The 14,374-nt window shown below is 44.9% G+C and overlaps 1 protein-coding gene across 1 annotated transcript; it reads left to right on the top strand.

Annotated features, from left to right (window-relative positions):
• Positions 1-13,048: 13,048 nt before the first annotated feature.
• LOC128578007 (tubulin polymerization-promoting protein family member 2-like) lies at positions 13,049-14,144 on the top strand. Its single transcript, XM_053580408.1, has 3 exons — positions 13,049-13,408; positions 13,682-13,822; positions 14,131-14,144. Exons 1-3 carry the CDS (start codon positions 13,072-13,074, stop codon positions 14,142-14,144), a joined length of 492 nt encoding a protein of 163 aa, XP_053436383.1. The 5' UTR covers positions 13,049-13,071.
• The last annotated feature ends 230 nt before the right edge of the window (positions 14,145-14,374 follow it).

The raw sequence follows: 14,374 nt of genomic DNA, 5'->3' as shown, positions 1-14,374 counted from the left end.
TAAAAAACCCCACCTTCTGGGGGTGCCCAGTTGGGTGGTTCCCTTGAGGTCAGCGGCTCTTTGCTAACCTGATCAGACACAGTAACCCACCTCCACCAAGTAGAGAGGAAAGACAAAAATGCTATAAATCAAACCAAGACAAGCAAACAGAAAACTTTACGGGGGTAAAATTGGGTGAAAAACCAAATGATAGCGGTAGAAACACTAGCAAAAATGAAGTTCTAGTTATTAAAAAAGGCAGCAATGGGAAATTATAATTAAACTAGAAAAATTGAGAAAGAAAAAGGGATCTGTATGGAAAAGATTGAAATTAAAAAACAAAAGAACATCAACATTGTCAAAATAAACAAAAAAAACAACCAAACCAAAAAAAAAAAAAAAAAAAAAAGCAGAATGTATATGTTATTGAATATTGTCTGGGCAACACGTGGTCTTCTGGGGTATGAGATGTTAATCACAGTTCTGATACGACTGGAGGCTGCTGATTTCTCAAACCCCAGCAGGTAGACACCCTAAATCTCTCTTCAGCCCACTTAAAAGGCACTTTGAACTTGTTAACTTGCTGAGCAGAAGCTTTCCCAGCTTTCTCACTGGAATCACTGCTGAAGTGGCTATCCACTTACCCAGTGTGCCAAAACCGGTCTCACTCTGCCCCTGAGGGTTTGGGCTGCAAGGCGGCTCAGACCCCACCCTTAGGCTACTTGGTTGCTGGGTTACCAGCTCCCACCCGTTTCTAGCTCTGCGACCCTGAGGGCGGAGCTTGCCAGGGCAGATCACTGACAATGGTTCTGTGTGACCCACCGCCAAACACTATTAGCTCCGTCTGGCTCAGCGGCTCAGACTGGGGCCCTAGACAACGGCCAAAGTTCTCCGCACTCCCGCTCAGGCCTTCCCCAAGGCAGTTCAACTCAGTGCCAAGTCCAAGGACATCAAAACAGTTCACAGGTAAGGCCTTTCTGGTTTGCAGTCTCGCTGCTACTGAACTTACAGTTGTGGGCGGGTTTAGACGGATTGAACACACGCGACCACTTGCCGGTTTTCCACTGTTTTAGTCCTCCTCTTGGGGTCCTGAAGTCTCTCGCTGACTCCCTGTATCCTCATAGGAGTGATGATAGGCAGTTCCCACCAGCCAGAGATTCCTGGAGTCCTATCTCCCCAGACTCACGGTGCCCAGATGCAAGTAAGCTGTTACTCGGCCGCCATCTTGCTCCGCCTTGAAAGCACGTTTAATTTTTTTAACAACTTTTTCCTTCCATTCAAAGCTTGGCTAACTGGGGCCAGTGGTGTAGCTTTGAGATTATTTCAGCTTTCTTTTCTTTTCTTGTTTATTTACTTGTTGCCCTTGGTAGAGTACCATGGTGTCATAGCTCACAGCAATCTGCAGCTCTTGGGCTTAGGTGATTCTCTTGCCTCAGCCTCCTCAGTAGCACCTCCTGAGACTACAGGCACCCGCCACAATGTCAGGCTATTTGTTTTGTTGCAGTTTGGCCAGGGCTGGATTTGAACCTGCCACCCTTGGTATATGGGGCTGGTGCCCTACTCACTGAGCCACAGGTGCTGGCCTTTGTTGCTGTTGCTTTTTAATTGAGACAGAGTCTCACTTTGTTGCCCTTGGTAGAGTGCCAAGGCGTCTTAGCTCACAGCAACCTCAAACTCCTGGGCTCAAGCGATTCTCTTGTCTCAGCCTCCCCGAGTAGCAGGGACTACAGGCCCCCTCCACAACGCCCCGCTATTGATTATTTCAGCTTTCACCCTGCCTTAATCATTTCTTCCTTTCGATTTCAAGTGCCATTTGTGTGACTCTTCCCATCAACTGAACACTTAGAGGCTATTGTAGGGTTGTTAGTTGGCTTAATTTCAATTTGTTGTGTCTACCGGAATGGCTGTGGGGTGGGGGGGTAAGGATAGGGACAGAGAAGGGAGAATGGCTGATCTGTGGAGCAGTCAGAGCACACACACCATTTACAAATTAAGTTTGCTGTCTTTTTCTTTTTCTTTAAGACAGAGTCTCTCTCTGTCCCCCTTGGTTGTGTGTGGCGGTGTCATAGCTCACAGCAACCTCAAACTCTTGGGCTGAAGCAGTTCTTTTGCCTCAGCCTCCCAAGTATGTGGGACTACAAGTGCCCACCACAACGCCTGGCTATGTTTAGAGACAGAGTCTCACTCTTGCTCAGGCTAGTCTTGAACTCCTGACCTCAGGCAATGCACCGGCTTTAGCCTCCCAGAGTTCTAGGATTACAGGCATGAGCTGCATGCCTGGCCCAGGAATGTAACATTTTATGGAAATTTCTTAAAAAAATCTTACAATATTCAGAGCCCACAGAGAGGGAGGGCCATAATATCATTATCAACCTGTCCTTAAATGAATGGGTTTGGACATGTCATGTGCGTCCGTGTGTGAATCAGTCATATAGGAATAATTTTACAAATCAATATGCCAAGCAGAACCCAAGGGAATGAGGAGCAAATTATCCACACAGGAAATCCACAGAGACATAACCCTGCAGGTTAGTAAGCAAGAAAAAGAAGGTGTAACCTTGGCTCTACCTGAGTAGTGCCACCACAGATGACTTGTGTTTTTCTGGAATTTACAGTGACTATATGGCCATTTTTATAAGAAAACTAAACAATCTAATGAATAATTTGTGCAAGTAACATTTCAAAAGAAACTGGGTAATTAACAGCAGTAGTATTCAACTTCAGATCAAGTATTAAATACTCTCGGGCAGCACCTGTGTCTCAAAGTAGTGGGGCACCGGCCCCATATGCCGGAGATGGTGGGTTCAGACCCAGCCCTGGCCAAAAACTGCAAAAAAAATAAAAAGCAGGGCGGCGCCTGTGGCTCAGTGAGCAGGGCGCCGGCCCCATATACCGAGGGTGGCGGGTTCAAACCCAGCCCCGGCCAAACAGCAACAAAAAAAAAATAAATAAATAAATAAAAAAAATAAAAAGCAAATATTAAATACTCTCCATGTATTTTCTGCTATTTAATGTGCTTATGCTGCCATCTGGTGAGCAAGTGGAGGAATGCACAATGAAAGTAGAGTGATAAAATCCAGATGTAGTAGTTACATATTCATAAATATATTATTTGTACCATTATTATTTTATTTTTTATTATTTTTATTTTATTTTATTTTATTGCAGCTTTTGTCCGGAGCTGGGTTTGAACCCACATCCTGCGGCGTATGGGGCTGGTGCCCTACTCCCTCGACCACAGGCCCTGCCCTGTACCTTTATTATTTTAAAATAATCCACATTCAGACGGCGCCTGTGGCTCAGTGACTAGGGTGCCGGCCCCATATAGCGAGGGTGGCAGGTTCAAACCCGGCCCCAGCCAAACCGCAACAACAACAACAAAAAAATCCTTACTCATTATGGAAAATGTAGAGAATCTATGAAAGTGCAAATACAGAAAAATCGCTCATAATTTGATGTTACCATTGACTCAAGATTCTGAGTACCTTGGCTCTGTGCCTGTAGCTCAGCGGCTAGGAAGCCAGCCACATTCACTGGGGATGGTGGGTTTGAACCTGGCCTGGGTCTGGCAAACAACAATGACAACTGTAACAACAACAAGAAAAATAGCCAGGCGTTGTGGCAGGTGCCTGTAGTCCCAGCTCCTTGGGAGGCTGAGGCAAGAGAATCGCTTAAGACCAAAGTGGCTGTGAGCTGTGATGCCACGGCACTCTGTGGAGAGTGACAAAGTGAGACTCTGTCTCAAAAAAAAAAACAAAAGGCTCAGCATTGTAGCTCAGCGGTTAGGGTGCCAGCCACATACACCAGGGCTGGCAGGTTCGAACCCAGCCTGGGCCTGCCAAACAATGACAATTGCAAGAACAACAACAAAAATAGCTGGGCATTGTGGCGAGTGCTTGTAGTTCCAGCTACTTGGGAGGGTGAGGCAAGAGAATTGCTTAAGCCCAAGAGTTTGAGGTTGCTGTGAGCTGTGATGCCACAACACTCTACCAAGGATGACAAAGTGAGACCCTTTCTCAAAAAAAAAACAACAAAAGATTGAACAGATATAAACACCAAGGTGCTGCACTTTCCTCAGAATACAGCCAGACTTTCTGCTATTTAAATGGTAACCATGGACTTGGTTCTGATGTTTCATCCCTGCTCTATTTACCTGTAATCGAGATATCTTCTGTAAAAAAATAGCCAATAGGTTTTTTTCTACAATCGTGGTTGCTTTAAGATTTTTCTTACTATAATAAAATATGTTTGTGGGTGCCTGTAGTCCCAGCTACTCGGGAGGCTGAGGCAAGAGAATCGCTTAAGTCCAGGAGTTGGAGGTTGCTGTGAGCTGTGTGAGGCCACGGCACTCTACCAAGGGCCATAAAGTGAGACTCTGTCTCTACAAAAAATAAATAAATAAATAAATAAATAAGTAAAATAAAATATGTTACAATGATTATCATACATATTTGGGTGTTTACATATATATGTATGGAAGTATATTGAGGCTTACCTCACACACTGTGGGTTGGGCACCTGAACACCAAAAACAAGCAAATATTTGCAATAACAGGAGTTATACAATATTTTGGATTCCTACTGTGTATAAAAGTTAATGGTCAAGGCAGTGGTTCATGCTTATAATTCTATCCCTTTTGGAGGCTGAGGTGGGACAATCAATTTAGCTCAAGAATTTGAAGGCAGTCTGAGCAACGCAGTGACTTTAAGTTCCGTACAATGTAGCTGTAGTTCCAGCTAAGAGAGTCTAAGGCAGAAGGAAGCTTGAGCCTAGGAACTGAAGGTTGAAGCGAGCTGTGGTAAGACCACTGCCCGCTAGTCTCAGAAACAGAGGGGAGTCTGCTTTAAAAAAACAAGTTAACACTAAACTGTAAAATACCAAGCGTGCCATACATTATGTCTAAAAAAAAATGCACATAAGGCCAGACGTGGTAGCTCATGCCTGTAAACCTAGCGCTTTGGGAGGCCACGGCAGATGGACTGCCTGAGCTCACAAGTTCAAGAGCAGCCTGAGACAGAGCAAGACCTGGCCTCTGAAAATAGCTGAGCATTGTGGCAGTGCCTATAGTCCCAGTTACTTAGGAGGCTGAGGCAAGAAAATCGCTTGAGCCCAAGACTTTGAGGTTGCTGTGAGCTATGACTCCATGGCAATCTACCAAGGGCAACAAAGTGAGAATCTGCATAAAAAAAAAAAATGCACAGAACTTAAGAAAAACATATCCTGACCAACTGAAATGATTATAAAACAACCATGGAAATCAGAATTTATGCCACAGGCTATTTATGTAAAGCAAAAGAAATCACATTCTAAAAAATATATGAGGGCTCGGCAACTGTAGCGCAGTGGCTAGGGAGGCGGTCACATATACCGGGGCTGGCGGGTTTGAACCTGGCCCCACCCTGCCAAGCAACAATCAGAAGTAAAACAGCAAAACAGCCGGGCGTTGTGGTGGGCGCCTGTAGTCCCAGCTACTTGGAAGGATGAGGCAAGAGAATCGCTTAAGCCCAAGAGTTTGAGGTTGCTGTGAACCGTGACCCCACAGCACTCTACCAAGGGCAACACAATAAGACTCTGTCTGAAAAAATATATATATGAGGAATTTTATGTTTATCGCAGCACTACACACAATAGAAAAGACATGGAATAACAATAAGTGCTCACAACGAAGATTAGACAACTGAAATAGTGCATAAAAACAAAAAGAAATACTATACAGAGGTCAGAAACAATGGAATTCTGTGCTTTCCATTATACAAGACCTGGAGGTAATTATCTTAAGAGAAACAACTCCTCAATGTGCCCATGCTTTTATCAACACAGTGGTCCCCCAGTATCCCTGGGAGATTGGTCGCAGGACACCGCTTACACCTCCAAATCCCCAGATGCTCAAGTCCCTTGCCTACAATGGCATAGCATTTGCATCTCACCCAGGGAGGCACATGTCCTTCAGTCACCTCTCTATGACTTAGGCCACGGAAAGCACCGTCCATGCAATGGAAATAGTGCTAATGTCTTGCTGATGCAATGATAACCAAAACCAAATCCAACCGGAGCAGACAGCAAAGCAAAGCAATTAAAACCAAAGCCCCTACCGGTTGGCTCCAGATGAGCCATCCCCATAGGCCTAGGTATACCATACAACTCAACTCCACCTGCAAATGATCAATTCTTGAAAGCATCTGCAGGCGAGAGGGTGAGCAGTTGTTTGCACGCCTGTCTCAGAGTGGAGTAGTGATTCGTTAGGGGACTGTGATGTTTGTCCTGCTGTGCTCCGTTCAGTAGATGGAGAGTCTTTTATAGTGGAAAAGTAGTGAAAATAGCCTAAATGACTCAGGCAACTGAGAAAGAAAGTCATGCTGCATCCACAGGAAGGGACACAGTGCACCCTTCACAAACCAGCATTCCTAAGGATGCAGGGATTCGGAGAAGAGGCTGAAGACACATGGGACGTGACGGGATAGGTGAGCAAACGATCTATGGCGGGCGGTGGGGTGGACACACTTGGGTCAGATTCTTCACTGTGGCTATACCTGTGTATTGCCACCAGTGGTGAGTTGTGTGTTCCTCCTGTAGCGGACACCAATCTGACAATGACTGGCCTTTGGACCAGAAAACAACCTAACAATACTTTGTGCAAATCTCCTGTCAAAAATGGCACTGAGGACTTCACAGCAGCAGTGTTGAACACATCCGGAGCCGTCTTGGGGAACGGTTCTCTGCTATTGGAAGTGCTTGTGCTGCCACCTGGCGGACAAATTGTAGAATGCATTCGCAATGGCGAGTAACGGATGAAATGCAGATGTGTTAGTCTCCTAGGGATAAGTTCCATCATCGACAACTTTTATTATGAAAAATGAACTCACACACCGTGGAGAATCTGTAAAGAATCCATAGACGTGCAAAGAAGGGAAAACACATTAATAATTTGACCTTACCAGGGGAGGAGCAAGATGGCGGCTGATAGTTTCCTTGTAACTGGGCATGGTGAGACTGGGGAGAGAAGACTTCGGGCTTCTCTGGCTGGTGGGTTCTGCCCAGAAACATCCCTTTGGGAACATAGGGAGTCAACCAGGGACTTCTGGACCTCATGAGGAGGACAAAAGCAGTGGACAACTGGCAAGGGGTTGCATGTGTTCGTTCGTCTAATCCCGCTGGCAGCTGAATCATCGAAAACCTAGGCCAAAGGGATGGTAACTTAAAGAGAAAGAGGAAGTCAAAGGAAAATTAGGGCAAGATAAAAGAAATCACTCATGAAGAAAATCAGCAGAAAAATCCTGGCAACATGAAAAACCAGTCCAGAGAAAACCCCCCAAGGAACCGTGAGGTAGCTATTGCAGAGGATTCCACCTATAAAGAAATGTTAGGGATGACAGAAAGGGAATTTAGAATACAGATGATGAAAGCAATGAAGGAAATGATGTAAACAATGAAGGAAACTGCTGATAAAGTGGAAAATAGCCAAAGGAAATCCAAAAACAGAACCAAATAAGAGATGAACAATATGAAGAATATAGAAAGGATATAGCAGAGCTGAAGGAACTGAGCAGCCAATTAGGGAACTTAAAGATGCAATAGAAGATATCAACAACAGATCAGACCATGCAGAAGAAAGACGTGGAGGACAAAGCTCTTGAGATAACGCAGAAAGTTAAAGAGGCAGAAAAGAAAAGAGAGAAAGCAGAATGGTCACTGACAGAATTATTGGACTTTATGAAGCATTCAAACATATGAGTTATAGGTATCCCAGAAGGGGAAGAAGAATGCCCCAGGGGAATGGAAGCCATACTAGAGAATATTATAAATGAAAGTTTCCCAAATATCACCAATGATTCTGACACACTTTCAGAGGGATATCAGACCCCAGCTCACCTCAACTCTAACAGAGCTTCTCCAAGACACATTGTGATAAACATGTCCAAAGTCAAGACAAAAGAAAAGATTCTTCAAGCTGCCAGGAGTAAGTGCCAGTTGACCTACAGGGGCAAATCCATCAGGGTAACTGCAGACTTCTCTAATGAAACTTTTCAAGCAAGAAGACAATGCTCATCTACCTTTAATCTATTTAAACAGAACAATTTCCAGCCCAGAATTCTATATCCTGCTCAGCTAAGCTTTAAAATTGACAGAGAAATCAAATCATTTATTGATATGCAGACATTGGGGAAATTCGCCACAACAAGACCAGCTCTACAGGAAATACTTCAACCTGTTCTACACACTGACCATCACAATTGATCAACTACAAAGTAAGAACTCAGGAATTAAAGGACAGAACCTAACTTCCACAATGATGCAAAAGGTAAAACCAAGCAATGGACTCTCACAAAATAAGATGAATAGAACACTACCACACTTATCAATTATCTCCATAAATGTTAATGGCTTGAATTCCCCACTGAAGAAGCATAGATTGGCTCATTGGATTAAAAACACAAGCCATCCATTTGCTGTCTGCAGGAAACACATCTAGCTTCAAAAGACAAATTAAAACTCTGAGTTAAGGGTTGGAAGACAATTTTTCAGGCAAACGGAATTCAGAAGAAAAGAGGGGTTGCAATCTTATTTTCAGATACATGTGGATTTAAAGCAAGTAAAGGCAAAATAGACAAAGATGGTCACTTTATATTGGTCAAGGGAAAAATACAACAAGAAGATGGTTAATTCTAAATATTTATACAGCCAACTTAAATGCTCCCAGATTTTTGAAACAGACCTTACTCAGTCTGAGCAATATATCCTTAACACCATAATAACGTTCCTCTTACAAAGATGGATACATCCTAAGGATCCTTTAACACTCCTCTTACAGAGCTGGAAAGATCCTCTAAACAGAAATTAAAAAATATAAGGAACTTAAATGAGACCCTAGAACAACCGTGCTTGATAGATGCATATAGAACACTCTGTCCCAAAGATAAAGAATATATATTCTTGTCATCACCCCATGAAACATTCTCCAACATTGATCATATCCTGGGACACAAAACCAATCTCAACAAAATAAAAAGAATTGAAATTTTACCTTGTATCTTCGCAGACCATAAGGCACTAAAGGTGGAACTCAACTCCACAAAAACGTTCAACCCCACACAAAGGTTGTTTAAGGAAATTCAACAACCTTCTGTGGAATGACAGTTGGGTGCATGAAGAAATAAAACAGGAAATCATTAACTTCCTTGAGCACAACAACAATGAAGACACAAGCTACCAAAACCTGTGGAATACTGCAAAAGCAGTTTTGAGAGGAAAATGTATCACTTTAGAAGCCTACATTCAAAAGACAGAAAGAGAGCGCATCAACAAACTCACAAGCCATCTTATGGAGTTGGAAAAAGAAGAACAATGTAAGCGTAAACCCAGCAGAAGAAAAGAAATATCCAAAATTAAATCAGAGATCAATGAAATTGAAAACAAAAGAATCATTCAGAAAATTAATGAAACAAGGAGTTTTTTCTTGAAAAATAAATAAAATAGACAAACCTTTGGCCAGACTAACTAGCAATAGACAAGTAAAATCTCTAGTAACCTCAATCAGAAATGGATCACACAGAGATACAAGAGATCATCTCTAACTATACCAGAAACAATATACCCAGAAATTTGACAATGTGAAGGAAATGGATCAATATTTGGAATCACACCCTCTCCCTAGACTTAGCTAGGAAGAAATAGAGCTCCTGAACAGACCAATTTCAAGCACTGAGATCAAAGAAACAATAAAAAATTTTCCAACAAAATGCCCTAGTCTAGATGGCTTCACACCAGAATTTGATCAAACCTTCAAAGAGCTTATTCCTGTATTGCAGAAATTATTCCCAAAAATGGAGGAGGAAGGAATCTTCCCCAACACGTTCTACGAAGCAAACATCACCCTGATACCAAAACCAGGAAAAGACCCAACTAAAAGGGGGAATTTCAGGCCAATTTCACTAATGAATACAGATGCAGAAATTCTCAACAAAATCCTAGCCAATAGATTACAACTTATCATCCAAAAAGTCAGACATCGGAGGGTGGTGGGGCCTTGGTGTGTGCCACAGCTTCTGGGGTCAAGACATGATTGCAAGGGGGACTTTACCTAACAAATGCTATCAGTGTAACCTGGCTTATTGTACCCTCAATGAATCCCCAACAACAACAACAAAAAAAGTCAGACATCATGATCAAGTAGGTTTCATCCCAGGGATGCAAGACTGGTTCAACATACGCAAGACTGGTTTACCGTTTATCATAAACGTTATCTACCATATTAACAAAAGTAAAAACAAAGACCATATGGTACTTTCAATAGATGCAGAGAAAGCATTCGATAAAATCCAGAATCCTTCTTTAATTAGCACACTGAAGAATATAGGCATAGGTGGTACATTTCTTAAAGTGATCGAAGCTATCTATGACAAACCCACAGCTAATATTTTACTGAATGGAGTAAAACTGAAAGCTTTTCTTCTTAGAACTGGAACCAGACAAGGTTGTCCTCTGTCACCTTTACTATTCAACACAGTGCTGGAAGTTCTAGCCAATACAATTAGGCAAGACAAGGAAATAAAGGGAATCCAAATGGGAGCAGAGGAGGTCAAACTCTCCCTCTTTGCTGACGACATGATCTTATACTTAGAGAACCCCAAAGACTCAACCACAAGACTCCTGGAATTCATCAAAAAATACAGTAATGTTGGCTCGGCGCCTGTGACTCAAGTAGCTAAGGCTCCAGCCACATACACCAGAGCTGGTGGGTTCAAATCCAGCCTGGGCCCACCAAAATAACAATGATGGCTGCAATCAAAAAACAGCCGGGTGTTGTAGCAGGCACCTGTAGTCCCTCCCGCCTTGGGAAGCAGAGGCAGGAGAATCCTTGAGCCCAGGAGTTGGAGGTTGCTGTGAGCTGTGATGCCACAGCACTCTACCCAGGGTGACAGCTTGAGGCTGTGTCTCAAAAAAAAAAAAAAAAAATGGAGAACCATGAATCCTATGTACTCAATTTTGATATGAGGACAATTAATGATACACTGGGGTGGGGGAAGGGGAGAGCAGAGAGAGAAAGAAGGAGAGAGAGTTGGGGGGAAAAAGAACAGAGAGAGGGAAGGACGGAGAGGGGTGGGATCTTGGAGAGGGGTGGGGTCTTGGTGTGTGACACAAATTTGGGGGGCAAGACACAATGGTAAGAGGGACTTTACGTAACGAAGACAATCAGTGTAATCTGGTTTCTTGTACCCTGAATGAATCCAACAATAAAAAAAAATATATATATATATATATAAAATTCAAAAAATAATAATTTGACCTTACCACTGCCTCATGATTCTGAGTACCTGGGCAGGAGAGGTACAAAGAGCAGGGTGCTGCCATACTCTCGGGATAAAGTCGTTTCTTCTGGTAGGGGAATGCTAAGCGTAGACGTGGTTCTCCTGCTCGATTCCTGCTCTCTTTACCTACAAGCAATATTCTTTCTTTACACAAAGATTTAGTAGTTTGTAACACAAACTCGATAGCTTTAAGTTATTTTTCCTAGCTTGGCACCTGTAGCACAGTGGTTATGGTGCCAACCACATATACTGAGGGTAGTGGGTTAGAACGTGGCCAGGGCCAGCTAAACAACAATGACAATTGTGAGAAAAAATACCCAGGTGTTGTGGCGGGCGCCTGTAGTCCCAGCTACTTGGGAAGCTGAGGCAAGAGAATCGCTTAAGCCGAAGAGTTTGAGGTTGCTGTGAGCTGTGATGACACTGCATTCCACCAAGGGCGACATAGTGAGACTCTGTCTCAAAACAAAAAACAAGAAACAAAAAAACTTCTTTCTCCGTTTTGTCCACTATTACAAAATACGTTGCAAGAAAAATCTCTTCTATGTGTGTGCTCACATATGTTTGTATAAATTTGTAAATAGGGGCACACGTCACAGAGATTATAGGTTTGGTTCTGGACCACCCAAATAGAGGAAATACTGCAATCAGGGCCGTCACACTACTGTGGGGGTTGCCCAGTGCGTGGAACAGTTTATGTGTACCAGCCACTGCAGCCTGGTGAGAGTGCACTAGCATTCTGTCTAAAGCAATGCCCAGAGCGGAACGGGAAAGATCTGACTGCAGACTCAAGAGAGAAGTGCCATTCATTCTGGAACTCTCGGGCCTGCCTACCTGCCCGGTGGAAAAGAGATGGTTCTAGCATCACGATTCCTGCACTGGTAAGTCTATCACAGCACTATTCACAAGAGCAAAGATAAGGAATCAAGCTGAGTGGCCTTCGAGATGACTGCCTAGGCCAAATGTGGGACAGAGACAGGGGGGAATACACCTCAGCCATCCAAAAGAATGGAATCCCCCTGCAGGAGGGGACACAGCAGGAAGGCATCCCCTGTGCACCAGAAAGCAAGCCCTCACCAGACACTGAATCTACCGGCACCTTGACCAGAGACTGGCGGGCCTCTGGAACCGGGAGAAATCAATTTCGGGGGTTTACAGGCCACATAGTTCGTGCTATCTTGTGCCAGCAGACCACGTGGGCTAAAGCGCCTTCCCTGGGCTTGCCTCGGCTTTGGTTGCGGGGGAGAGCAGAAGACAGAGGGACCAGGCCCCAGAGGATTGATAAACTGGGCTGAAATGATGGGAGTTTGGTCATCTGAAAAGGTCAGAAGGTTGGTAGCTGCTTCACTAGGCAAGGTAGGGAGACCCTAAGCCCTCCTCCCAAGGCAGGAGCTGAAGCTAAGGCCAGGAATGATGTCACAGAGGCTTGCCTAGCCTCCCCTCTGTCTCCTTGACTGCCACCCAGTCTCCCAAGCCAGCTGCCTCCTGCACATATCTGCATACACACACAAAGGCAAAGAAGGGTCAGAGACCATCCGGGCACTCTTAGGTAGACAAAGGTGGTGGGGGAATGAGGGATGAGTCAGTATCTGGGATCCAGCCCAGCATTCCCAGTGCTGGGAAGGGGAGGCTCATGTTGTGGTCGCGGTAGACTAGGGGTCAGGGGGAGGGAGCGGCAGGGACAAGGGGGTTTGTTTCTCTTGCCCACGGATTTGATCTTAACCTTCACCCTCATTACTCCTCAGTCCTCCCTCCCCCGCAACTTCCCACCCCCACCTCTAGCTGACCATGGCATCCGAAGCAGAGAAAACATTCCAGCGGTTTGCTGTCATTGGAGACTCCTCAAGCAGCGGCGCCGAAATAAACAACAAGAATTTCTCCAAGCTGTGCCAAGACTGTGGCATCACGGATGGCAAGACGGTCACCTCTGCAGATGTGGACACTGTGTTCAACAAAGTCAAGGCCAAGAATGCCGGAACTATCACGTTTCAGCAGTTCACAGAAGCAATGAAGGAACTGGGCCAGAAGCGCTTCAAGGAAAAGAGCCCAGACCAAGGCCTGCAGGACATTTATAAACTCATGGAGGGCAAGAATCCAGCTGCCAAGAATCCAGCTGCCACTGGTGGTCACTGAATGAGGTGCTCTCCCAGCAGCCTGGTCAGAATAGGTCTGCTGGAAAAAGAAAAATCCACTGTCCCTCTGTGCCCTGGACTCCCTCCCCTTGGGAGTGGATGGCTCTGGCTAGAGCGCCTGCCCACAGGCGGCTCTGGGCCCTAAGAGAAGCGGCCCCACTCCCGAGAAAGAGTAAGAGCTCCGAGGACGTGTTCCATGGACCTCAGGGCCACCTTGGGGGTGGAGGAGGAACCCGGCTCAATTCCATTCCTTGGCCTCTACGGAGCCACAGCGGCTGGTGCCCTGGACCCTCTCACCGACACCAGCGAGTATGCTGGCATCCACAAGGAGCGCTTGGACGACAGTGGCAAGGGCAAGGGCATGGCAGGAGGGGAAGAGACCACTGATAACTCAGGCTATGGGAGGGGCAACAGCGTGCTGGCACCTAGGACAAGAAGAATTAGACAGGAGCCCCCCCCCCCAAAAAAAAGTCAAAGAGTTCCTGAAAGATGAAAGGTATTGGGGAGATCTAAAGTGAACGGCTGAGGGGGAGGTCATGTAGAAATGAAATATCAGGTTCAAAGACCCAGGGTCAGAATTGGGGTTGCAGGGAGAGAAGATCTCAACTTGAGTAGAGAAAGTCTAGGAAAGACCAGAATGGGAGCAGAAGAAGAGGTCTAGGAAAATTCCTGAAGTGGCTGAGAACCGTCCCTGATTGCTCCTATTGGCCCACAGGTGGAGAGGAGTAATGGGTTTGGGGTTTCCCTTTCTAGGGGGGAGGCGGTTTCCCCCAAAGAAAGAGGACATAAAGTCTCTGCTCGTGAATTTGCTTTTGGCGGATATCCTTGGTATTGCATTTGTCCGCAGTAGCCATTGGATCCACGTGTCCTGAATACCTTAGTGGATGTAGAAACAAACAAACAATGACAAACACAAAAACAGAAGAATGGGATCCTTTTTTTTCCATTATGGATGGAAC

The sequence above is a fragment of the Nycticebus coucang genome, chromosome X, assembly GCF_027406575.1.
Source record: "Nycticebus coucang isolate mNycCou1 chromosome X, mNycCou1.pri, whole genome shotgun sequence".
NCBI classification, from domain to species: domain Eukaryota; kingdom Metazoa; phylum Chordata; class Mammalia; order Primates; family Lorisidae; genus Nycticebus; species Nycticebus coucang.
The sequence above is the reverse complement of the archived record's forward strand: the minus strand, read 5'-3'. Positions and strand labels throughout refer to the sequence as shown.